Source organism: Puma concolor, chromosome B3, assembly GCF_028749965.1.
Source record: "Puma concolor isolate L17-30 chromosome B3, mPumCon1.1.hap2, whole genome shotgun sequence".
Classification (NCBI taxonomy): Eukaryota; Metazoa; Chordata; class Mammalia; order Carnivora; family Felidae; genus Puma; species Puma concolor.
Window position 1 is genome coordinate 30,258,717 of NC_141672.1, and position 25,620 is coordinate 30,284,336.

Here is a 25,620-nt window from a genome sequence, read left to right on the forward strand (position 1 = left end):
TGTACTGGCAGGAAACAAGATGTAACTAACACTCAAGGGAGTAACTGAAGAGTTTAACTGAAGTTCCTGGGCTAGCAACAGTGAGGTGCAGTTAGTAGATCTGAAGAGACAAGTAGAAGCTGCTGGAACGTGCAGAGCTATGTTCTAACAGGGGCTGCGGCCTGGGGTGGAGGGACACAGCCAAGCCCCCCACAGCCTAGCAGGAGGGGAGCTGGGGAGCCTGCTGTTGTAGCCCATAGGGGCCAGCTTCTTGAGGCACGCACCTCAAGCAGGCACAAAAAATGAAAGCTCTCTTGCAAAGCCATCGAAGCTGGTCTCCACTCCTCATCTAAGATCTGAGTAGACGTTACTGCGCTGGCTCGTTGCCGTAGCGGCCAAGCGTCATGATCTTCTAAACGTTGACAGAGCAACACACTACGCATCGTTCTTTCTGGTTTATTGTTCGGTAGAAAGACAGGCTCTTGAAAACTTTGTATAAACAGCTCACAAACTGCCTCTCCTAGATTACAAAAAATGAAAACCAATTTTCTTTGACATGAGGCCCATGAAGCTGACATTCAAATCACCATAACGGGAATAGGAACTGTTGTACCTAACATGCTGGGAGGTGCCTCAACAAAGGCATGCTAGGGCCTGTTTAAAACCTCTAGCATCTAGAAAGGTCCATTTTCCCTCCCAATGCCTACGAATGGTAATAAAAGGGGGATCCAAGATCTGCCACTGATGTGGAATGAGTCTGAGAAGGCTTTTTAATGACCACCCCCCGCAATCCAGCCTTCAATCTTTCTCGAGAGACTCAGAGAAAGGACTCCCTGCTTCCCCTTCTCCCCAGCTTTCTCCAGTCCAGGCGCACACCTTTCTGGGACCCAGGCACTGACTACACTAACAGTCTCACCCAATCTCATTACCCTTCTTGAAAGGGCTTTTGGTGAAAGAAAACTTCAGTTACTGCCAATCTTCAGCCCTTAGCAGAGTTTTTGTTTGAAAAGGGCCGGGGCGGAGGAGAGGGGAGTGGAGCACAGGCTATTCTAAGGAATTCAACAGGAAACAAGTACCTTTTATGAAAAGGACTTCTGAGCTCTCTGAGCTCATGACTTAACTGGAATAACTTTACTGAAGTGTCTCCACTTAAAACATAGCAGCTCTTCCCAGCAGCCGGATGGATGGGATCTGTGTACACAGAGCACCCATTTAAAATGCCCTCATTGGAAACAGGAATTGTGGCAGAGGCATGGCTGCTCCTCACTCCCGTAAGTCAAGTCCACATCCCTCTGGGTTGCACCCCGTGGAATTAGCTGTAGGAGAAACAGTAAAGGTCCTGCTGGACGGCCATGAGCAACCCTGGGGCTCCCCGGAAGCCCCCGAGCCGAGACGAGAAGGCCACACTGGGGATGTCAGACTTGGAGGTGGGGTGTGGGGAAGGTATGGTTCTCAGCAGGCAGGCATCATGGAAGCTCCAGATTCTTGTGTAGCAGTCCTGGCCCACTAAGAAAGAGGGAAGATACACAGCAGGTTAGTGAGAGGATGCACAGGAGAACGTGTATACATGTGGACATGGCTTCTCGCGATTCCTAAGGCTAAAAAGGACTCCACGGGAGCCAAAGCACAAATGCAAATGGAAACTATTTCTGCCGATAACATGTACTTCTCGAAAATCAAAGTTCCAGGTCTTCCTGTGCTCCAGAAGCACCACCAGTTGCAGGTATTCCAAGTGACCAGATGCGTTGGCTGGCGACGCCTTGGATGGTGCCCCAGGCATGTCGGCTAACAGGTGGGCGCTCTGCTTCTCTTGTCAAGGGCTGTTCAAGAGGGTGACTGCAACGGATTTCCTGTTTGTGAAATAGTGACCAGGAAGACCTCTTCACTTTAATGCATCCCGGGGACAAATCAGGTGATGACGCTCCCCAGAGCTTTTTCTAGTTTAAAGAAATTTTTTTTTCTTTATTAAAAAAAAAATTTTTTTTTTTCAACGTTTATTTATTTTTGGGACAGAGAGAGACAGAGCATGAACAGGGGAGGGGCAGAGAGAGGGAGACATAGAATCGGAAACAGGCTCCAGGCTCTGAGCCATCAGCCCAGAGCCTGACGCGGGGCTCGAACTCACAGACCGCGAGATCGTGACCTGGCTGAAGCCGGACGCTTAACCGACTGCGCCACCCAGGCGCCCCTAAAGAAATTTTTTTAAACATTAAAAAAAAAAAAAAAAAAATCTTTTTTTAAAGTTTATTTTCAGAGGGCGTGAGTAGGGGAGGGGTGGAGAGAGAGGGGCAGAGAATCACAAGCGGGCTCCTTGCCGGCAGCGTGGATGTGGGGCTCAAGCTCTTAAAACTGTGAGCTCGTGACCTGAGCCAAAACCAAGAGTCGGAGGCTCAACTGACTGAGCCACCCAGGTGCCCTGTGCTTTTTCTGGTTTGATGGCTCAGTGTGTCAGACCACGTAAGTCTTTAGGGCCCAGAGCTGTGAGGGATGTGGCACCTAACAACCACTGGCTGCGGCAGGCCAGACGCGGTCTACACTACTGGAGAGCTTCCGAGGAAAGGAGGGCAGACCTTAGGGTTTCCCGGATTTCACATCTGTGCCTGTGGTCAGCCGAGACCGTGCACTCCCTCGGCTGTGGATGGATTCAGGCCGCGCAGTTCACCGATTACTGCAGCTAGCCCACATACCTAGGTCTGCCTCTCAACGGGGCTTCTCTCTTTTATATTATCCAGAACACAGAAGTTCTTCTTAGATGAAAACTTATGGAAACTAGGCCTAAGCAGGAAGCTAACTGCTGCTGGCGGTGAGAGTAGTAAATCAGCCTGAGAAAGTCCTAACCAAGTGACGCTTCTTGGGCGTGGGGAACAAGTACATTCTGTAGGCATATTTGCAAATGTGAGGACTTGTCAAGACCAAGAATGTATTCCTTCTGTCAAGGGCCTACTATTTAATTTGTCAAACCACTGAGCTTTCATGCTATCAGAACATTTTGTAGCCCAGAAACTCAAAACCTGTGATCAACCTGTAGCTCCTTTCAAAGCAGCAGCTAGACATTTCAGCTCCTGTTCTGCAGATCATGGATCCCCATGGACTGTGTTAAGGGGACCAGGAACCAGTGCTGTTACAATGACCTTAATTTCTTTTCTCAGCATCCTCTGCTAGAAAGTGAGCTCAAAGAACAGGGAGCCCAAGCTTTTCAACAGGATGGGCTAAGGGTCCCACTGAATGCTGACCAGGTGGACACCCAGGTCTCCCAAGCTGCTATATTTTATTGCACCTAACCTGCCTGTTACTGAGGTGATGTTGTCCCACTAACATGGGGACAAAGGGCTGTCCAACTGGTTGATGTTTAACTGCTGCTTACTCATGTCCTACTCTACGTCCCATCTGGTCCCCCTGACCTCAGGAGTCCACAGTCCCAAGTATTCAGTTCAGATTTGGAGTAATTTCCCCCTCTGCCATTTTATTTGACAGGACAGAATATCTCCCCCTCCCTAGGTACCTGCTACCACGATGCCTTCTTCCTCATGCACGTGCAGGGGCAGGTAGGCGTACTCGTTCACATGACCTTCGTATTGCCTTATACACTTAGTGGTTCTCAGGTCCCACAGCTTGATCTGTGGAAAGCACAAGGGGCCATCAGAAAGAGTCTGGCAGGCACACTAGCGAACGTAGGCGCGGAAGCCAGGGAGGACAAGGTGGTGTCCAAACACCTCTCCAGGTTAGGAAAATCTTAAGTTTCAAAAGCATCAAAACCAGTTTTGTGTCTGTCTAGATCGGGCTGGGCTCCCACCTCTGCACAGCCCACAACTGCCTTTCCCTTGCTACTGTCTTGCATGAGGGTCTCTTCTAGCTGGCAGAACTCTGGGCCAGTGGCTGCAGTGACCTGAAAGAGTCAGTGCTACCCTACCGTTCCCGCCATGTCAGATGCCATCAGGTTTTGCTCTTCTTGGAGGATCTGCACAGAGGTCACTGCTGAGTCGTGGAACAGGCGGGTGGCCTTCCAGCCCTTGCCCTGATTTCGACAACGCAGATCAATGGCAAAGATCTCCCCAGAACGACAGCCATTAAACAGCAAAGGAGCCTATGGAAAAAGGCACTGGTTGGTACCTCCTCCTCTAAGGCTGGGAGGGGTGTGCCTTCCAGAACAGAAGGCCTGTCTCGCACCCCTCTCCCAGCCCCTGGATGGCTTGGTGGGGATTTGAGCCTCAGTGTAGCCGGAAGATTTGAGCCTCAGTGTACCCTTAGGAAAGGGTAAGAGAACTGGACCCCAAGTGTCTTCCAGTGTCCTCCCCACTGGCTGCACTGGACCCTTAGGCCTCATTCTGTGAAGCCCATGTGATGGCGCCTTATCTCCACCAAGGAAGGTCCTTTGTGAGAAGCGAGGGTGGGAGTATGGAGTAGGAGAGATGAGACATCCAGGGAAGCCATGGAGTCCCAAACAGAGGGCAGAAGGCTGCAGAAACATGAAACATGCAGAAACACTTCTGTGCTTCCAGAAGACGGCAGGTTGGCAGTCTGCACACTCCTGCAGGCTTTTAAACAAAGATGGCATTTTTTAATGGGGGAAGTCTCTGAAAAGTAGGAATGACTAGAATTTTGTTAAAATTTAAAATATGTAAATTGAAAGCTAGGTATGAGGCTATTTAGTGTTATGAATTGAGACTTTATTTATATGTCAAAAAAATTACTTGTCCTGATGGCTAATCCCAGTACTTACGAAGTACTAACAATTCATTTAAATAGGAAGTTGTTTAAAGCCAGTTTAGGCAGCTTCCTGCCGTTGGTCCTGTCCCTGTGCTTTAATAAAATCACCTTTTTGCACTTAAAAAAAAACCCAAAACCCAAACAAAACCAAAACCAAAAGCCAGTTTAGCCAGGCCTTTCTGAATCAGCCAACTTTCCTCCAGTGCACATACAATCACCAAGTAAACCATTAATCCTCTCTGATGTCCTTTTTTCCCCTGAAAGAGAGGGACAACCAGATACCACACAGGAATCCATTTTCAGTCCAGCAAAATTTCCAATCTTGGGAAACTTTATACTGCCCCCTTCCCAATCCAACCAACCATGAGAGCAAACTGCTGGGCCAAGACATCACTGCTGGTCCCAAATGACTGCCGGTGTCCTGTCACCACGTTGGTCACTAGGACTCGCCGAGACAAGCCTGACAGAAATAGGGATGGGACAGAGAGACAAGGATCACTCACAGCCTGGACAGGGAGTTTGAAGTCTGAAATTCTTTACGCTGGGAACCTGCGGAGTCAGTCATGGCTCACCTGTACTGAAGCAGTTATTTGCCTGGATGTTCAGGGACCATGCACAGGACCAGGCCCCAGGGATCCGGAAACTGCAGAGCATGCCGGGCCGTTCTCCTGTTGATGGGAACAGTGACTATAAAGGGTCGCTGCCCTGGAGGGACGAAGATCTCCTCTCTATGCTGCCAGGCCAGTGACCACTAGTTCTGGGAAACCTCCAGGAATGACTGGTCAGAAGGATCTATATCTTGGCCCCATTCTGGGTTTTGTGGTAGCAAAAAAGAGACACTCCACTGGGGTACCTGGCTCAAAAGTGGTCATTCTGATAATGAGCACATCTTTCCCGACTTCCCAGTAGTAGCATTAGAACTACTAACTGCCGTCAGAGAAGCAGTGTGGTGTTTTTACAAGAGGGTTTCAATCCCACATCACACTATTAGATGTGTGATCTCAAGGAAAACATTTTTAAAATAAGCTTTTAAAGTGATAACAAAATTGATAACAAATTCCAAGTATATAGTTTAATGAGTTAGCACAAGGTAAGTATAGCTATACCATCATCTAGGTTAAAAAGCAAAATATTCCAGTACCTTGATAACCCTCCCAATTACCATCTCCCTACTCTTCCTTAAAGAGAATCACTCTCCTGACTTATGACACCATAGTTTTGTAAGGCAAATTCTGAACCTCTCTTTGCCTCACTTTCCTCATCTATAAAACGGGATGACACATGCTCCTGCCACGTAAGCTTGCTGTACGATGAAACGGCAGGCAGCGGGCTAAGTGTGCCTCATACCCTCCACGTAACCTGCTGCGGTAGGTGTTCTCTTCACGGAGTTAAGCCATCTGTTCAAGTTGGTAAGGGGCAGAGCCGGGACCCACGCCAGGTCTACCCGAAGCCCTGCACTCTTAGAGGTCTGACCCTCGTCTAACTGATCCTAATTCTCTGAAAGACTGAAAACTTAATATCCAGAATGCTGCCAGGAAGGAGAAGTCCAACTGCCTTCAGGCACACAGAATGCAAACATCCCCAGCAGCACCTGCCATGCTTTTCTGCATGGTCTGTGCAGGAAGTCCAAATAAATACTCCGATCTCTTGCACTCATTACATACTCTTCCTAACTGTTCTGGCTGAGGTGACCCCAACGAACGGGTCAATGGAGGGGTGTGTAAAGATGCACCTGCTTCTAGTACCAATCCTGGGTCCAGTTTACAGAATCCTACTGTGCTTCTGTAGGCTGTCCCCACCCACTCTGCGGTCCCCACACCTCCTGCCCCAACCTTCACCACGGAGTCTACACCGTTCTTGTGACTGCAGCTCATAGGAGGCAGGGACCAAGACCTCCTTCAGAGCACCTCCTTATCCAAAGGAAAAGGCCCCGGTACCTGGGTGACTACTGACAAACAGCGATGCTGGGAGCAGGGTGGCACAGCCTGGAGTCTCTGCGATTCCCATGAGGCACAGCCTAGAAAGCTGTTAAGGGCAGTCAAGTACAAGGCTCTCCTCTGGGAAGAGAATGGGCATTAGTACCCTTTAAGAAACTGTAACGCCGTGAGCCAGATTTAACACGCTTACATTTTCTAGATTTAGTTTCAGATTTTTTTTTCTTTAAATTTTTTTTTAAAGTTTGTTTACTTGAGAGAGAGAGAGAGAGAGAAAAAGAGCAGGAAGAGAGAGGGAGACACAGAATCCGAAGCAGGTTCCAGGCCTGAGCTGTCAGCAGAGCCTGACACAGGGCTTGAACTCATAAACTGTGAGATTGTGACCTGAGCCGAAGTGGGACACCTAACCAACTGAGCCACCCAGGCACCCCAGTTTCCGATGTTTTAAAAGGAAAAATATGTCACAGTTAAAAGACTCTCTGACCCCTCCCCAGTCCAATGCTTCCCCTACCCAGAATCACATTCTAAAATTGGTCTGAGGTCTGGGCCATGCTCTATTTCCTTAGAGTATCTTCTACAACTTTTCCATCTTGCTGTCTTCTAGATTCACCTGTATTAAAGCTTGTAGCTCCTGTTCCTTCACTTTCACTGTGGATGAATATACAATTCATCTGCTGATGGGTACTTAACTTGTTCTGTGTTTTTTTTTTTTCCTCTGCTGCTGGAATGAGCATCCCCTCCAGTGTTCCTGTGTCCTGCTCCATATGTGGGAGGCTGCTTTAAAGCAGTGTTTTCTTGAACCCACTCTAGGAGTTTGATTTTACGCTACCACGCACTGCATTCACGCAAATAACTGAAACAGAAGTTTTAGAAAATATTTACTCTCACTAAATATGGAACCGATTATTTTCTAGTCTGTTTCATTAAAAAAAAAAAAAAGTGCTGCTCACGAACGGCAGAGGTCACGACTTGCAGTTTGCAAACAGGTTCTAGCGTCTAAACCCAGTGCGGAACTGTGGGGTCACAAGGGGTTGCAACTTAAAGGGTCTTATCAATTCACTTACACCAGCAGTTTCCCCCATCTGCCGAACTGGGCACTATCAGACTTTTAAAACTTTTGCTCATCTGAACGGGTATAAAGTGACATCTCATTTTAACTTGAGTTTCCTGGGCTACAACTGGATGTGCTGATCCATCAGATCACAGCCATTTGGGTTTCCTTTCCTTTGAACTGCCTCCGCATGTCTACCGGGCCATCTGTCTTCCGACTGCTCTGGCTCCTCTCCCTTCACAGGCAGAATTCTCTCAACAGGAGTCTGTGTTTCTCTACCTCCTTGCCCTCCTGTCACTCTTCAGCTCACTGAAACCCAGGTCTGACACTCCTCTTCCAATCAGGTGTTCTCCCCAAGGTCTCCAGCGAACTGTTTCTCACTCCCATCAACACTTTCCAGTCTTGCCTGTGGCCACACGACACTTTCCAACCACACGCTCCTTTGTGGCCTCCACAACCGCCCTCTCGGAGTTCCCTCCTCAGACCTTCTCTTCCACCTCCATTCCCTGGCCTAGATCCTAAGCCTCTTGGACGCATGCCTCTCCTCCACTCCTGCTCATCCATCCCACCCTCTCCCCTGCCCTCGGTCTTGCAGCAGCTCTCTGCCTGAGGTCTCACCATTGCCAGTCTCTTGCCCACACTACTTTGTAAGAAATACCTCCATGGCCACAATCTTCTAGAACATTCCAGCAGCCAGGGCCCCACCTTGCCAGAGACTTCAGACATCAGACCACTTACTGCTATGCAATGTGCAAGCTCCCTTCTGCTTCTTCCTTCTGCTGTGAGCTCTGTCCCCTCCTTTCTGTATGGGATCACCTCCAGGAAGGCCACCCTAATCCCTTTCTCCCGCTTGCATCCAATTGCCCCACGGACTCACTATACAGACTGAGCACCTGCTGCGCTGCCATTTCTAGCACCTTGCACAGGGATTGCATATAAACTCAACAGATTTTGGAGGAATGAACACATACCTCAGTGAAAAATGTAAATACCTGCAAAGCAATCAAGCAACATTACTGATCGTCTGAATGTGTGATGTGTACACATCACACTGCCTTGGGTGGTAAGCCTCATGTTAAATACAGCAGTATGGAGAGTGCTGAAGCCATAAATAATAACATTGGAGCTGGGCAGCCCAGGGTTCTTTAGCCCTTCCTAAAGAAACCTCTTTTCCTTCTGGGTTTGGAGGGTGAGGATGCAGGGAGGGAGTCCCTACCCAGATGCACTTTCAGTTACTAGGACTAAGACCCAGGTTACCCTTAAACCCTATAGGATACTAACGGGGTCAGTATTAGATTTAACCCTTTAATAGGCCACAGGTTATTGAAAAGCCCAGTTAAGTACAACTTCGATCGAACCTCCCACCGTTCTTTGGGGGGAAAATGCAGAGGACAGGTCTAAATGAGTTCCAGGACCCTCAGCAGAAGCAGCGGGTGCACAGAAGCCTGAAGACTACCTGAAATGATCACCAGAGGGCAAGTAGCTGATGAAACTACCACAGACCGTATCTTTAAAACCAATTATATGGATTTTTATCCTCTCCTTAGCCTAAGGAGAGAAACATGGGAAAATGTTATCCTGTTTTAAGATCAGAAATGAGAGCAAGGTTGTTTTCTCTCCTTTAAGACTTGGTCTCTTCTGTCCTCTTGTAACATCACAGTAACAGGTGGCCTTATCCTTCCACAGAATCGCACCAAATGAAAGCCACATAGAATTTTCAATTTACAGAACACACACAATTTTGTGTCTTATATAAAATGTATAACCTGAATCTGTGTTTTTATTTTTATTTATTTTTATTTTTTTATTTTTTTCAACGTTTATTCACTTTTGGGACAGAGAGAGACAGAGCATGAACAGGGGAGGGGCAGAGAGAGAGAGGGAGACACAGAATCGGAAACAGGCTCCAGGCTCTGAGCCATCAGCCCAGAGCCTGACGCGGGGCTCGAACTCACGGACGGCGAGATCGTGACCTGGCTGAAGTCGGACGCTTAACCGACTGCGCCACCCAGGCGCCCCTGAATCTGTGTTTTTAAAATAGAGTGTTTTAAAATAAAATAAAATGTTTTAAAAACAGAGTGCCGTGGGGGTGCCTAGGTGGCTCGGTCAGTTAAGCATCTCACTCTTGATTTCAGCTCAGGTCATGATCTCACGGTTTGTGAGTTTGAGCCCTGCGTGTGGCTCTGCACTAACAGCACAGAGCCTACTTGGGATTCTCTTTCTCTCTGTCCCTTCCCCACTCACACTCTCTCTCTCTCAAAATAAATAAAAATAAAAAAAGAGAGACAGAGTGCCATAGAACAAATTAAAAAACCCCAACAGGTTCCAATTTTTTGAAACCATTATTTGTTGAGGACCCATGATGTGACAAGCACTGTGCTAAGTGCATTCATAGACATTAACTAATATTAGCCTCGTGACAACTCATGAAATAGGTGTTAGGTACAATGAGTGGTCACATAGTTTCAAGAACTCATTTATTATGGAAATGAACCAAGGACAAGACATATGAATGTGTGGCTCTGGCTCAAACAATATTACTCTCAGAAGCACGAGACAGACAGGTGTCTTGTGCATCAAGAGCCCTCAGGGACTCCAGGGGAAGGGTCTAGCTAGCCTGAAACTACGCTCCAGTGCTCCTAGTAGAAGAACCCTGATCGCTCTCTGAGAGGGAAGAGGCTACAAGAAGAGGGCTCTAAAGAAGGCCGTGTCTGGCAGGGACCCCAGGCACAGAGCCCACACACTCATGTCCAATGCCAAAGGAATCCCTTTTACTGATGTACGCCCTCAGCCTTCCCCCCGCAAGGGGTCCAGACCACCCTCAAACCACTGCAGCTCTGAGTTCCTCCTCCTTCACCTCAGGAGGATGTGGGGTTTCTGCCTAAGGCTTTACTATTCTTTTACAGATCTTTTTTTCTTTTTAATGTTTATTTATTTTTGAAGGAGAGAGAGACAGAGTGTGAAGAGGGGAGGGGCAGAGAGAGAGGGAGACACAGAATCTGAAGCAGGCTCCAGGTTCCAAGCTGTCAGCACAGAGCCTGATGTGGGGCTCGAACTCACGAACCACGAGATCATGACCTGAGCCGAAGTCAGACGCTCAACTGACTGAGCCACTCAGGCGCCCCAGTTCTTTTACAGATCTTAACAGTGATGGCACATAGTGACATCAATGTCACCCTGGGACCTCGACTACTTCTCTGTGCTCCATGGGAATCTTTGTTCTCTACCTAGCTGCAATGCTCCTTCCTAAAGGGTGAGATGTGCACACAAAATGGTACAGACCTCTGGCCCCTAGGACCACCTCACAAACCCCACAGACACTCAGCTCCTCATCAGGGCCTGGCCTGCCCACCAAACCTCTTCGTCTGCCAAAAGATACAGAATGTGGGAATCCAAGTGATTCAGCGAGGCCCAGCACACAGAGTTCACCTGGTGAGGAAACACACAGCAAGACAGAAAGACTGGTTTGACTGCCAACTCATGGAGAGAAATAGACAATGCCTGCCTATGGAATAACTAGTAGGGATACAGACATGGGGCTTCTTTCTTCAGGTCTCACTCCTTTTAAAGACACTGGAACAAGCGTCAGAACAGGGAAGTTCCCTGCTCCACCATGTAGCGCCTTGAGAGGAACAGGGAGGAAGTAACCCCCAGGCTTTGGTCCTTTGTTGTCAGCATGGACCTCACAGTGAGACATCTAGTAACTTTCTGGTTTGGGGACGGGTTCTCGGCAACAGAAGGGGACAAAACCCAACTCTGAAAGGCATACTGTATTTCGTTTCATTCAGAAACCATTTTCAACCTGTATCCATCTTGTGGCTCGTGTCCCAAATGAATAGAATGTCACACAGCTCTTTACACATGCAGCCATCACCCAAGTGCAATTTAAAGGTTGCTCCCTAGACGGCAAGCTGTGCTGTATTATATTTATGTAACCTCATCTTTATGTATATTCTATTTATGTAACCTCTTTTTATTTATGTAACTTCTGGGTAGGCCACAGACTGGCTGAGTGACTGATGCACTGGAGGACTATCCACAAAGATAACAACAGCCCACTGCCCAGGAACTTGGTGCCTGGCACAGGCTCCTTCAGGTCACCTCGATCCTCTGGAGGGAAGGTCTGTATAAGCAGTTAAAGAAGCCTCTCAAGCCTAAAGAGGTTTCATGCCTTCTCCCAACTATTGACAGTTATTTCTCTTCTAAGAGAAGAAACTCCTGAGGCCCTTTTCTTCCCTTATAGGTTATCAAGATCTAAAACTCCATTTTCTCTTGGTAAAATGAGGTACCCAAGGTTCTCTCCTCTACTCTAAATTGGGCCAAGTACTGCAGGCCCCCTGCATCCAAGGCAAAGGGGGTCGCGAGGCTAATGGGAAAGGCAACATACCTTCCGGTTGGTGAAGTAGAGGTTTTCGTGCATATGCACCTTGAGCGAGGGGGTCTTCAGACCACGCAGGCTGATGATGCCATACTTGGAGCCTCCGACTTTGACATCATTCACCGTGAAGAGCCGGTCACTGTTGGTATCGGCCTGGAGGGGAAAGGAGACCATAGGTGACCTCCCAGGCTGAGCCAGGTGAGCTGCCTAAGACCACCTGCCATCTGTCTTAGATCCCATGCTCTGAGCATTTTCACTTGGTGAGTGCTCCCACCCACGAGGGAGCATGGAGGTAACCTGACTTGCACCTACTCAGTCCAGCTGTCACTGGGCAAAGCTAACAGGCATCTGATCTCGCAGTCCAGGAGTGGGGGTGAAGGCGATGAGGGGGAACTGTCAAGAGGCATGAGGTCGGCACAGTGACTCCACTCAGAACTGGTTTGGCAGAGTCCCTACATCCATCCGGAAGAGCCACATGGTGACACGCAGCCATCATGAAAGCCATACAACGATGTGGAAAATGCTAGTTATAACTGTGAAGGGGTAAAAGGAGGAAACAAAACTGGATTCCCATTACATGGGCACTTTTCCCCTCAATGAGATACAAAAAACAAAAAACAAAAACCCACTGCATTGTAGGAAAAAATTACAATAGAAAATACTACGGGGTGCCCAGGTGGCTCGGTCAGTTAAGTGTACAACTTTGGCTCAGGTCATGATCCCACAGTTCTGAGCTTGAGCCCCACGTTGGGCTCTGTGCTGACAGCTTGGGGCCTGGAGCCTGCTTTGGATTCTGTGTCTCTCTCTCTGCTCCTCCCCGCCTTGCACTCCGTTGCTCTCTCAAAAACAAATAAATGTTAAAAAAAATTAAAGGGGCCAGGCCTGGGTGGCTCAGTTGGTTAAGCGTCCAACTTTAGCTCAGTTCATGATCTCACAGTTTGTGGGTTTGAGCCCCGCATCGGGCTCTGTACCAACAACTCAGAGCCTAGAGATTGCTTCAGATTCTGTGTCTCCCTCTCTCTTTGCCACTCCCCTGCTTGTACTCTCTCTCTCTCAAAAATAAGTAAACATTAAAAAAAATTTTTTAGGAGCACCTGGGTGGCTCAGTCGGTTAAGCGTCTGACTTTGGCTCAGGTCATGATCTCGCGGTTTGTGAGTTTGAGCCCTGCGTTGGGCTCTGGGCTGACAGCTCGGAGCCTGGAGCCTGCTTCTGATTCTGTGTCTCCCTCTCTCTCTGCCCCTCCCCCTGCTTACGCTCTGTCTCCCTCTCTATCAAAAATAAACATTAAATTAAAAAAATTTTTTAATGTAGTTAATAATTATTTCAAAGCAAAACCCTACATATTTAAGTGTTTTATGTATACTTATAAATACAACATACACACATACATGGGTTTGGATGTTGGTGAAACTGTATTCACTTTGCAAATTTACTTGGAAAGCACAGTTTCCTGAAGAATCATGACAGAGACTGGAATCAGATCTGAAAAGCTGATCTCTGGGTGGCAAAGCTCCCTTCCCAGTACTCTGGTCACACAGCCAGCCAGTCACGTCTAACCCTGGGTGACTGGGAAGATCTGGGCACTAGTGCCAGCCTTGTGTGAGATGAAGTAGGAGGACCAGGGGCTCAGGCCATACTCAACAGCACAGGCATCACCACCCAATTTTATGGAAGAACCCCAGGGAAGGAGCTCCTGAGGGGAAAGTACTGCAAGAAAGTTTTCCAGCGATTCAGGTCAAACTGTGCCCCCAAACACACGGGAGAGTAAAGCCAGGAGAGAACACACGTCCTGGAATACCCCTTGCAGAAGGGCTCTCCTGTTGAGGTCTCCTGGGGCAAGACCTCAAGGGTGAGCACTGTCGCTTCAGATTCCAGTCCTTTCAGCAGACCACCAGGCTGAGGTTTTTCATTTTGTGTCCTTCTCGAATTCTCAGCTTTCTCCTGGCCTCCAGGAAGGACAGGGCTTACAGGACAGGCCATGATCTCCTGTGGTCTCAAGCTTCTGGTCTAACTCAGTGGTGTATCGCCTTCTGTTTGCAGTGGACTCTCGGTCCTCTGCCAACATTTCCCTGAACCCTAGGTTCCAGCAATCTCTGGCCTTAACCTTGGCTTCCAGCCCAGGTCTAACCTAAAGCAGAGAAGATGGCTCTGCTCCCTGTAAAGGACATGACAGAGCTGTGCTGGACATGCAGGCCCAGGAGCACAGACCCTATAGGACCCTGCCACTGAGGTCAGAGCCAGCAAGCAAGGGAATAACACATAGTCACTACTAAAGGATACTGGTGCTTCAGGTCTGACCACCAGATTATGCCCAGTATAGAAAGGATTAGAAGCCCCTGGTCCACTGTGTACCTTTTCAATTTGCAGACAACACACCAAAGGGAAAATTACATTGTGACAGTTCTCAATGTGGGGTGGGCTGAGGCTCTCAGATTAGATGACAAGAGCTGTAGTGGGGGTGACGATGGTCGGCACAGCCTGCCCTGCCAGCTCAGCGCCTGCCAGCAGGTAGCCAGTAGGCGCTGGTTAGTACCATAAAACCAAGAGGACACCACTTGCTTTTGTGGCACTGGCTTCCGCACGGCTAGCCCCAATGAAAGCCAATGTTAAGCCATGCAGTGTCCGGGGACAGCAGCTATACCTCTGGCACCCGCAGGGCGCTCCCTCCCACTCACCAGTATGAGGTTAAATCGGTCGCTTGCCAAAGCGGAGGGATCCGAGCTCTGAATCTGGACCTTTTTCCTCTGCATGCAGCTCACTCGCAGCTCATGAGCTAAACTGCAGAGGGAAAGAGGGACGGGGAGGGCATGGATGTCGTAACGAGACACCCGTGAAGCAGACTCAGAGCCTCTGCCCTGGCCCACACCCTGGAGACCGCCTCCCCTAGTCAGCCACTTCTCCTCCGAAGTAATTCTCAGCAATGGAGTTGAGTAGGGTCCTAAATAACCTCAATTGTAGAACTCTTAGGAAAACTAAGGCCAAGAAATGGGTGGCCCATTCATAGGGTCAAAGAGAGATGAACTAGACCAATCTGTCTTTGGATCATCTCGTACAACTCTTTCTTGGATCATCTAGTACAACTCTTTCTTGAGACAAAAAGAATTTGCCTGAAAAATGCAAGAAACAGCAGGCCAAAGAGCACCCAGCTAGCAAGAACCAGGTATGGACCCCCTTCTCTCTCCACATCATGGCCGCAACCCCACTAAGAACAAAGCATGTTTTAGGGTGAACAGAGGTATTTCTACCTAGACCTTTAATTCCTTTCCCTCTCAGGAGGGAAATTCTCAGAGGCATACCCGACCTGACCTGGCGGATACCTCCTGCATGGCTGGCCTTCCCTGAAGGGGGCCTTGTTCCACGGTAAGTGCTATAAGGCACTCAAACTCAAGTTGTTTCTTCATAACATGAGTTCCGTGCACAGAAGGGAGACAGCAGAATGTAGGGGTTAGGAGCTCAGATGTTGGGAGTCAGATAATTCCACCCTTTCTAGCTTTACCTTGAGCCAGTCAATCAACTCTAAGCCTCAGTCTCTTCTGGAAACTGGGGGAAATATCAACCTAGCTCACAGGGTTTTAGTTAGAATTATATCAGACATTACAAGTATATAAAGTTTAGAACACATACATCTGTTTAATGCTCTATTTTGGGTGACAACTTGCTGGAAGAGGAGAAGGGAGCAGATATCGCATGGGAATGAAGCTATAGGGCCTCCTATTACACTAAAAATGATTTCAAGTAACACAGAGGAAACATCTTGAGAAATTTCTGCTCAGTTTCTCTGCCTAGATCCCCTCTCTCTTTGGCTTCCTACATGAGCCACTTCCCTTGCTCTACAGAGAGACTGCTTCACTCAGGACTGGTTTTAGCAGCAGAAGGCAGGCTGTGAGCCGAGCCCCCCTCTCCCAACTGTGAAGACTCCTTACAGAGTGGTTATGTACTCCATCCTGACTGACTTCTTGGACCATGGAAATAAGAAACAGGAAAAGAATATTCATGAAGAAAACTTAACAACGAGGCATTGTCTTACCGGCAATAACTGGTGGCATTGAGAAAACCCAGCTTGTTTTTTTGGAGCAATGAAGATGCATTAAAGCCCATCCTGGCTATTTTCTAAATTAAAAGAGAAGAGAAGAGTAATGAAGTTTTATGTTATGGGATAATAGAGAATGTTTTCAGTTCCACAGGATGTAATGAAAAAGCAAGCGTACTAAGTTGGCAGAAACTATATGCATAAAGTTCTAATGGTCTCCTCTTCTTGGCAAGAGGAAAAGTCCATCACAAGAAAGAACGTGTGAGCTAGGAATTTGGTTTGGTGCCCACGTCCAGACTCCCCATCAATTTATGCCTGGGGAGATGAAGCCACCCCACTAGTGAACACAAGAATGGCACTGGTCACTCAGGTCTGCTTTCTGTTCGACTACTAGTGACCCCGGGGCCCCCATAAACCACTGAAATGTGCTGGGATGTAATCCCCACAAGGGATGCAGGAAATCCTCATATCCAAACCACATCCCTCGGTTTTCTATTTAAAATATACAATTACAGAAACCATTTCATGCCACTTCCCAAGATTCTTCTGAGAAAGGACAAGATGTGAGAATCACTGATGAAACTTTGCCGATAAGAAAAGGGGGGTGGGAGATTTCTTGCCTTCTTACTCACTTCATCAGATTACTATGGTGGAAGGTTGATGTCACATTCCCTCAAGTGCACCATGCTAAGTGTTACAGAGGCATCTGCTCGGCACCTCCTATCAGCAGTGGATGGATGTGGCCATCACGAGTGTGGAGCCCACCTTTTTCTGCTTGTCTTCTTCCTCCAGCAGCTGCAGCCTTTTGCTTTCCATCTCCTTGTGCCGGATGCTCTCCTTTGTGAGGGGGTTGCAATTGTTATGTCCGGGGAGCAAGCGGAAGTAGCGCTTCTTTTCCGGGTCAAAGTAATACCCTGGCAGATCTTTAGTCAAAAAGAAATGAAATCCACTTAAACACTGCACTGACCCACCTATGAAGGAACCCAGTGATCTGTCCACACCACCCCTTACAGATGCCTGTGTTTTCTGAGGGGCGGGAGGTGGGCTAACATTGTCACTCCCCATCCGACGCCCATTTCGGTCCTGCACTGGCGGAGCCGTTTGCCTCAGAATCCCCATTCCTGACACAGGATGTTTAGTCAGTGTTTTAATTTGCTCCAGAATTTCCTCCAAGCCGGGAACGGGCGTCGTTGACACACATGGAGTTCACCCACATGCAAGTGCAGACACACATGGCTAAGAAGGGCAGCCAAAACAGTTAGAACCAGATGATGAGGCAGGGTGAGGTTTCATCTTTTCTACAGGCAGGGACACAGGAGGTCTACCATCCAGCAGACGCCTCACCTGGCGCGGAAGAACTCCCAGCTGTGCCAGATGAGGTCGATGGGGCCTCGTCATCATCGGCACGGCCAGAATCCTGTGGGCTTTGCTGTGCCGCTGCGTTACACCTGTTGACACACAGTCACAGTAACTTGCAGTGAGGAGCTTGAGTCCCATTCTCTGACTGTGGGATCCTGCTGGGGTCGTCAAGGCAGTTCCATGGCCTTCATTTCAACCCTCTGATTCTTCTGATTACCTGGGGAGCTCTGACCTCTCTTTTCCTGGAAAGCAGTGCTACCTACTACAAATATACAGAGGTCAGGGCAAGGTTTTGGTTCCTCATCCTTAACAGGACACGGGTCACAGTAATTCCCTTTCCTTGTCTCCTCATGTGAGCATTTTGTGAGATCTTTTCAAAATTTCCCAATGAAAAGGGGAACAGAAATCTTTGCCAATGAGAATGTTACCAGCTGGGCTCATCTGTCAGCTCAACAGCAGTTACAAGGCCAGGTGCATTTCATTCTTTATTGGATTCAGCAGTACAAAGGGTTTAAATTTTACCTGGCTACACAAGCTTACAGATGGAGAAACCGGGGTTCAGGGCACAGAGGTGATTTGCTCAGTTAATACTGGGATAGAGCCATGGTTTAAACACCTGATTTGCAAAACTACAAGCAGCTTCTGTGGCAATTACAGGCTGAAGGATGTAACGATACAGCAAAACACCTAATTTTAGAATCCTGACAAAATCCACTTTAAAATCAAGAACTTCCTGCCTATCCCTCAAAGGAATACAAACTGAATCACTAGGCTGAAGGAATGAAAGAACTTTCTCTTCTGTCTGTGAATTCTAACTATGCCATTTCAGAGAAAATCATTTACTCTCCCTTTTTATGGCCCGGACCTTTCTGAGGCAGCTCATCTGGCTGCCGCAAGAGAAGGATTAAGCATCAAGAGCAAGAGTGATCAGCAGCAAGAGAAGGATTAAGCATCATGACAAACGTCCACATTTCTAGTCCAAGGAATGCTGTTCCATTCTGTCTATACAGAGCCCAAAAGGTGGCTGCCTGGCGTGTTTCCACAGTACCTGCCAGGAAGAGTAGTGCTCTTTTTGCACAGATCACATTTCGCTGTACATTGGACTCTTGTGCGAAGGCCCGGGGCCCCCAAAATATCCATAGCTCTCCTTACAAAACATACAAACACTGGGCACCGTCCTGATCTTTCCGCAATATGGGTCAAGTCTGGGACTCTGGCTCAGAGTCACCGATTTTATCCGGCACCTAATGAGGCCCACCATATATGAAGGGCCTGCTCAGAGGCAGGAAGCCCATCAGAGACTTTACATAACAGTATTGCAAACCTTGTACTAGCTCTCTTGTACAAGGGTGACTCAGAGTGAAGTAACTTGCCCAAATTCACATAGGAAAAAGCAGAGTGTCAAACCTAGACCTTCTGATTCCAAAGCCCTTGTTCTTTCCACAACACTTTGGTGGTTTTTATTACTGTTTAGGTTAATCTGTTCTAGAGAAGCTTCTTGGTATCTGGCATCTTCTGACCCTGTAGTTAAGACACCCGTCCAGGTTAGAAGGAGGTCTGAAGTACGGCAGAATTTTGAAATTGGCATGCAGGCTTTCTCTGGTGAGGAGGGGGCTGTGGAAAGATTTCTGCATGAAAGAAACACAGTCCAGTCCCAGAACAAGATGCCCACCTACAGCAGGATAAGACACTCCCCACAGCTCAAGGCCAACAGGACTTCTGGCCATAAGAAAAATAAGTTGAGAATGGAACATGTTTTATGCTGGGGACTTTGAGTACAGACTAAGTTTTACTTTCTAAACTAGGTAGCGGGTACATGATGTTCATTGTATTATTCTTTACACCTTTTTGTGTTTATTATATACAATATTATATATTTAGCCTTTCTAAGGACTTAGGCTAAATGAAATTAGGTCTCCGGAAAGCTATTTTCATTGGCTAGAAAAAAAGGGAGAGAGAGAGAGAAAAAAAGGCTGCAAAACAGAAAAACAGCTCTTGAGTTCTATCTGTTAAGGTCTCCTTCTAAGCCTCTGGCTAATACTCTGTACAGAGGTCATGGTCACTCTCAGAAGAAAAGAGTCCGGCCATATCTCCTAACTACTCAATCGGTGGTGGGCAGGCTGACCTGCAGCAGTGGCACTGGGAACGTGGGCCCCGGCTCAGACCCTGCCTTTTGATGAGAACCCTGTGACTCCTGTGCACGGACAGGCTGCACATGCTGGGATGGCACTGGGCAGCAGCACTTGCCTCTCGTCAGAACCGTGTTGTCTGAACCAAGGGTTCTGCTGGTGGCCCCTTCGCACACGTCTTCTATTCTGCCTGTTGTTTTTATGCATTTCTGCTCCTAAAAGAGAAAAAAAAGAAAGTTTACACACAAATATGTGTGTGTATGCACTTTTCTGTTTGTTTTAAACAAAAATATTTTTTTAATGTTTTATTTATTTTTGAGAAAGAGAGACAAGAGTGAGAGCAGGGGAGGGGCAGAGAGAGGGAGACACAGAATCTGAAACAGGCTTCAGGCTCGGAGCTGTCAGCACAGAGCCCGACGCGGGGCCTGAAGTCACGAACTGTGAGATCATGACATGAGCCACAGTCAGACACTTAAATCAACTGAGCCACCCGGGCGCCCCTGTTTGCCTTTTTTTTTTTTTTTTTTTAATGTTTAGTTTTAAGAGAGAGAGTGCATGTGAGCAAGGAGGGGAGGTGCAGAGAGGGAGAGAGAATCCCAAGTAGGCTCTGCATCATGACCTGAGCTGATATCAAGAGTTGACACTTAATTGACCACCCAAGGCGCCTTTTTGCTTCTTGATAGTTCCTTCATGCTCAGAGCTAGGCAAAAGGATGGCTCAAAATGGTTTCTCACCAGAGCCAACACACCAAGCCTCGCCTATAAAGGCTGCCTCCTTTATAGGAGATACCGGTAAAATCCCATGCTCCTGAAGCCACTTCTTTGGCTACAGTTCTCCTACCTCACAGTTAACACCTGGCCTGCCAATCTGCCAACCTCTGGTTCCCTGGGTCACTGTGTGAGCTGATGACAGATTCTCACAATTACTTTAGATGGCAGTTGAGGCTGGCATGGAAATTCTTAGGTTATTCTTCTTTCTTTTCTTTACCAGATAACACCAGGGCATATAATTTTTCTTTCAATCCACACACATCCCTATTCATAGAGAACAGTTGACAGTGAACACTTTCTCCTACACAATTCCAGCACTGAGCAGGGAAAACTGTGAAATAACTAAAGGAGAGCGCGTGTGTGGGACTTCTCAACATGCTGTATAAAGGTTTTAACTTCCTGAAGTATGCTAGCTATTAAGGGGACAGGTGTGCACATGCACTTTTAAAAATAAAAATGAAATAAAAACACTTCTTAATGACATGTATTGCCATATTTCAAGTGACTTTTTCAAATCTTATATAGCCTGAAACCAGCACTTGAATCACAAGTTTCAACACTGGGAATCACAGTAAGAGGTCTTAAAAAGATCAAACTGTGGTACATAGACCAGCTGCTCTGAGTTTCATGCTTTTCCAACACCTGGTGACTCCCCCCACCTCCAACCCATGGGAGACAATGATGACATCTTGCCGAATACTTTTTTTTTTTTTTTTTACTGAATATACTTTAAAACCGTATTCAAATGCCATAACAAAATTAGAAAAACATTTCGAGGGCTGAATGCAGCCAAAGAATAGGCTAGAAATCTATTTGCCTCTATTTTCCAACTTATACTTCTGAGTGGGGAATGCTTATTAGCATCAGAGCACCAAAAGTCTGGACTTCTGGTCTAGTACTTACGCAAACATTTTGCGAATTCTATAACAAAGTCCTCAGTTTGCTTGCTTCAGACAGTCAGTCTGCCTCCCCCACTGGGTCATCCCATAACCTGGATTACTTTCACCAGACGCTCTCCAGTCCTGTGTCAGAATGGAGCACGAGTGAAGCAAAGTCTGTAGCCCTGCGGATGTGGAGTCATCATAAATGTCTTATTTTGTCTTACATGTCTTAAATTGTCATCCTCTGCTGGGACAGTATGAATTAACCTAGTTGGAGTCACTCTCGACAACGCAGGGTGTTGCCACTGTCCTCACACTCTTCCCACTTTCTTCCGGCCCCTACTTGCTAGCATAGGTCCCTGCCTCACAGAGAAGAGAGATGTGGCCAGGAACGAACACCCCAACTTCTCTCCCTTCCTTCCACAAACATCTGCCTTTCATACTTCTAACGGTTTTTTCTCTGGTCTTGGAGAAACAGGCGTCCCTGGGCCTCTTCCTGGCAAACCCACGCCACCTGGCTGATGCTCACATTCCTCAGACTCTGCAGCCACCCGTTCCCACGCATGTTCCATCAATTTCCCGTCCTTCTCTCGGCTTACGAACACGGCCAGGTTTTTCATTTGTATGCGCTCCCTCTCCGACCCAAAAGGAAGAGGAGTATTCTGAGCACGTGGTCTATGTGCACACATCCCACCTGTTGGTTTCCCAGTCATTCCTCAGCCCACTACAGTCAGGCCGCCTCCCTCACCTTTCTGCCGAAACGCTCCCGTGAGGTCCTACTTGCCAAAGCCAGTGGTCTCTTTTTAGTCCATTCCTACCACATGTGATGCCATAAAGCTTCACTCTTTCTTTGGCTTCTGGAATATCTTTCTCTTCGTTTTCCTCTTGTCAAATTCAGCCTTTTCTGGTTTCCCCGTAAGTGCGTTTTCTACTGTTCTGTCCTAGATCCTCTTCTTTTCATACTTCTACCATCTCACCTGCCAACACAGATTCATCTCCAAGCCCTAATATCCCTCCTGAGCATCCACTTCTTCCACCACCACCTCTCCCTAGCTCCCCCTCTGCTTTTACCTATCCCTTTTTCCCTTCTCTGTAAATAATACCACTACCGCCGCCTTCACGACTCTGTTCAACAGTGTAACAACTTTATTCATCTTCCTAAGCAACCCATTTTCATGGCTCCTGGACACTACACATATGGGTCTCCCTAAGGATCAATTTTCCTAATCTTCACTTAAGAATAAAGTTGTATTTACTAACTAGTTAAGTTACAAGCTAAGAGGCACTGTGCAGACAAAGGGAAATCGGTAGGACTAGTGTTAAGAAAATTGATGAGAAGAGGGGTGCCTGGGTGGTTCAGTTGGTTAAGCATTCAACTTTGGCTCAGGTCATGATCTCGCTCGCGGTTCATGAGTTTGAGTCCCAAGTTGGGCTCTTGCTGACAGCTCAGAGTCTGGAGCTGCTTCAGATTCTGTCTCCCTCTCTCTGCCCTTCCCCTGCTCACACTCTCTCTCCTTTCTCTCTCAAAAATAAACATTAAAAAAAAAAAAAAGAGAAGAAAAAGATGCCATACTGACATAAAAGGATAAAAATTTCTGTAGACTGCACATTCTATACATATGACCCCAGTTTGCTTTAATTATGAAATAATGCATGATTCCAGTGAAGAACACAGTAATGGTTAAGTCAAAGGCTTCAGATCAGGAGGTAGGAGCATGGCCTACCTGCAACCTTATTCTCAAAAGAAGGGCACAAAATGATGAGGACACGGTAAATAATAACTAGTGCTGATTTTGGAATATTTCTACACCATCACCTCACACAAACATAGGTTCAGGTTCTGCAACAGAATGAGAGGCTGACAACATCAACCAATCTGATAAGCAACATCAAGCCAAAGTCATTTTATTTTTTTCAAGTTCATTTATTTATTTTGGGTGGGGGGGGGGAGGGAGGGAAGGGCAGAGAGAGAGAGAGAAAGAGTGAGAATCCCAAGCAGGCTCCACACTGTCAGCATGGCGCCCAACGCTGGGCTCGATCTCACAAACTGTGAGATGATGACCTGAGCTGAAATCAAGAGTTGGATGCTTAACTGACTGAGCCACCCAGGGGCCCCAAGCCAAAGTCATTTTAAAAAGTCACAACAAATAGAAGTAGACTAAACACAGAAAGGATTAGAGTATGGTGAAAAGGGATCTTTTTGTACTTTTAAGAAGCCTATTTCAGGGGTGGGGAGAGTCTTCCCGAATACAGATCTAGTTCACTCTCAGCATCCACTTTATGCATTACACTTGTCCTTATCACTCTGTACCAAACTTTGTACTCCCATCTCATGTTAAATGTGATGTGAATTTTCTAAGCAAAGATCCTGCCTTGTTCCTTCCTCTGTTCCTAGCACCCATGACCTAGTTGGTTCTCAGTAAATGTTCACTGAACTAAACAAACACCAAAACAACCCTGCAGCTACTTTAAAATCCCAGGTAGCCCCTTTCTGCTCTAGGCACTTTCATTTGCTGTTCAACACAGATTTACAGAGAACCCACTGAGCCCTGGGGAGCAGGCAGAGAGAAATAAACTGTGGTTTCCATTCTCAAGACACTAGTTGATCACTAGGGACGTAGATGCATGAACCGGTTCCCGTAGTGCCTCATAAGTGAAGACTCAGGTCTCTCCAGGTGTAGCAAAAAAGAAGAGAGTCATTGCTCTGAGTGGAAGGGCTAGAGGGGAGAGACAGTCTGAGTTGTGGTTGGAGTGTCAGGCAAGGGGGTGAGGGGCCTGCAGCAAGCAGTTTGCTATGGCCAGAGCCTAAAGTACAAGTGGTTGAGGGATGAGGCTGGAAAGGCAGGCAGGGCCAGCCCATGAGGCCTCTGCTATGATTAGACATCCATGTTGGAAAGGGCACTATACAGGCAGCACAGAGAATAAGCTGGAAGTTAAGGACTGCTGCAGCAAACCAGATGAGATGAACTCACCGGCTATGGAAGTGACACTTGGAACAGAGGATCTTGAATTTAGACAGACTCAGGTGAATTTCATGTGACAGGTGGAGACAGAGGAGTGAGGAACCAGTAAGTGACTAACTGGTAGGATCCTGACCTGGGAGACCAAGAATAAAGGAAGAAGAGCAGTTTGCGGGAGAGAAGACAATGAGACTCGTTTTGTACACACCAAATTCAAGATGCCTGCAGAACAGAGGCAGGCAGCTGTAAAAAGCGTCTGGGAATCCAGAGAGGAAACAAGGCTAAAGATACAGATTTGAGAGTCATCAACATGTGAGGACACAGACTGAGACAAAGGTAGATCCAAAGCAAAATATACAGTGAAGATCTGAATTCAAAATTAGAGATAATTTTATTGGATAGTAATAGAAAATTCACATTTATCAGTTTTTAGATCAGTGTTTCTTAACGGAGGACAATTTTATTCACCAGGGGACTTTTGGCAATGTCTGGAGACAGTTTTGTTTGTCACAACTTGGGGGAAGGGGCAGTGATGGAGGTGGATGACATTGCCAGTTAGTGAGAAGAAGTCAGAGATGCTGTTAACCATCTTACAATACACAGGATAGTCCCCTACAATGAATTAACCCAGCTCCAAATAGAGCTGAAGTAGAGAAACTTTTTTTTTTTTTAAGGCTGGTTGTTTTGTTTTGTGAGACTGAGCATGAGCAGGGGAGGGGCAGAGAGAGGAGAGAGAAAATCCCAAGCAGGCTCATGCTGTCAGCACAGAACCCCGTGTGGAGCTTGAACCTACTGTGAGATCATGACCTGAGCCGAAATCAAGAGTCGGATGCCTGTATGACTGAGCCACCCAAGTGTCCTGAGAAACTATTCTTGATAGAAGTGCTCACCAACAATTTGCTAGATGAAAATGCTGAATCCCAGCTTCTTTGCAGCTGCTTTGCCAGACAGGCATTAAGCAAGATGTGTTGTGGAAGGCTGGGCTTGGCTCTGCCCTTCAGAGAATCTTATAAGTACTTGAAGAAGAAAAATAATTTCTTTTTAAAATATTAATATTAAATCTTAATATTATTTTTTTAAACATCTATTTATTTTTGAGAGAGAGAGAGGGCAGGGGAAGAGCAGAGAAGAGAGGGAGACACAGAATCTGAACCAGGCTCCAGGCTCTGCACTGACAACAGAAAGCCCGATGTGGGGCTTGAATCCATGGACCGTGAGATCATGACTTGAGCTGAAGTCAGATACTTAACCGAGCCACTCAGGCGCCCCCTTTTAAAAATTTTTTTAAATGTTTTATTTGTTTTTGAGAAAGAGACAGAGCCCGAGCCAGGGAGAGGAGCAGAGAGAGAGAGGGAGACACAGAATCTGAAGCAGGCTTCAGGCTCTGAGCTGTCAGCAGAGCCCGACTGCAGGGCTCGAACTCATGAACTGTGAGATCATG

General features: G+C 47.2%; 1 protein-coding gene across 2 annotated transcripts; it reads right to left on the minus strand.

Annotated features, from left to right (window-relative positions):
* Positions 1–419: 419 nt before the first annotated feature.
* DCAF4 (DDB1 and CUL4 associated factor 4) lies at positions 420–25,194 on the minus strand. Of its 2 annotated transcripts, XM_086709350.1 has the most exons (14): positions 25,070–25,194; positions 19,681–19,783; positions 17,425–17,528; positions 16,846–17,003; positions 16,078–16,160; positions 14,726–14,828; positions 12,059–12,202; positions 11,051–11,100; positions 6,624–6,703; positions 5,259–5,354; positions 5,049–5,146; positions 3,890–4,063; positions 3,482–3,596; positions 420–1,485 (listed from the first exon to the last, which is right to left on the minus strand). In XM_086709350.1, the coding sequence occupies exons 2-14, from the start codon at positions 19,773–19,775 to the stop codon at positions 1,292–1,294; spliced, it is 1,494 nt and encodes a 497-aa protein (XP_086565476.1). In that variant the 5' UTR covers positions 19,776–19,783; positions 25,070–25,194; the 3' UTR covers positions 420–1,291. The 2 variants fall into 2 exon arrangements, with proteins under 2 accessions (XP_086565476.1, XP_086565474.1); XM_086709348.1 differs by lacking the exons at positions 14,726–14,828; positions 16,846–17,003; positions 17,425–17,528; positions 19,681–19,783; positions 25,070–25,194.
* Positions 25,195–25,620: the final 426 nt, after the last annotated feature.

What these genes read in the sequence shown, in the direction of transcription:
- DCAF4 (XM_086709350.1), bottom strand. Translation starts at nt 19,775, where the DNA reads ATGCATAAAAACAACAGGCAGAATAGAAGACGTGTGCGAAGGGGCCAC. An exon ending in GGTTCTGACGAGAGGCAAGT is followed by an intron (nt 17,529 to 19,680) that starts GCTGCTGCCCAG and finishes GTGTGTCAACAG; the next exon opens with GTGTAACGCAGCGGCACAGC. An exon ending in AAATAACTGCTTCAGTACAG is followed by an intron (nt 5,147 to 5,258) that starts GTGAGCCATGAC and finishes TATTTCTGTCAG; the next exon opens with GCTTGTCTCGGCGAGTCCTA.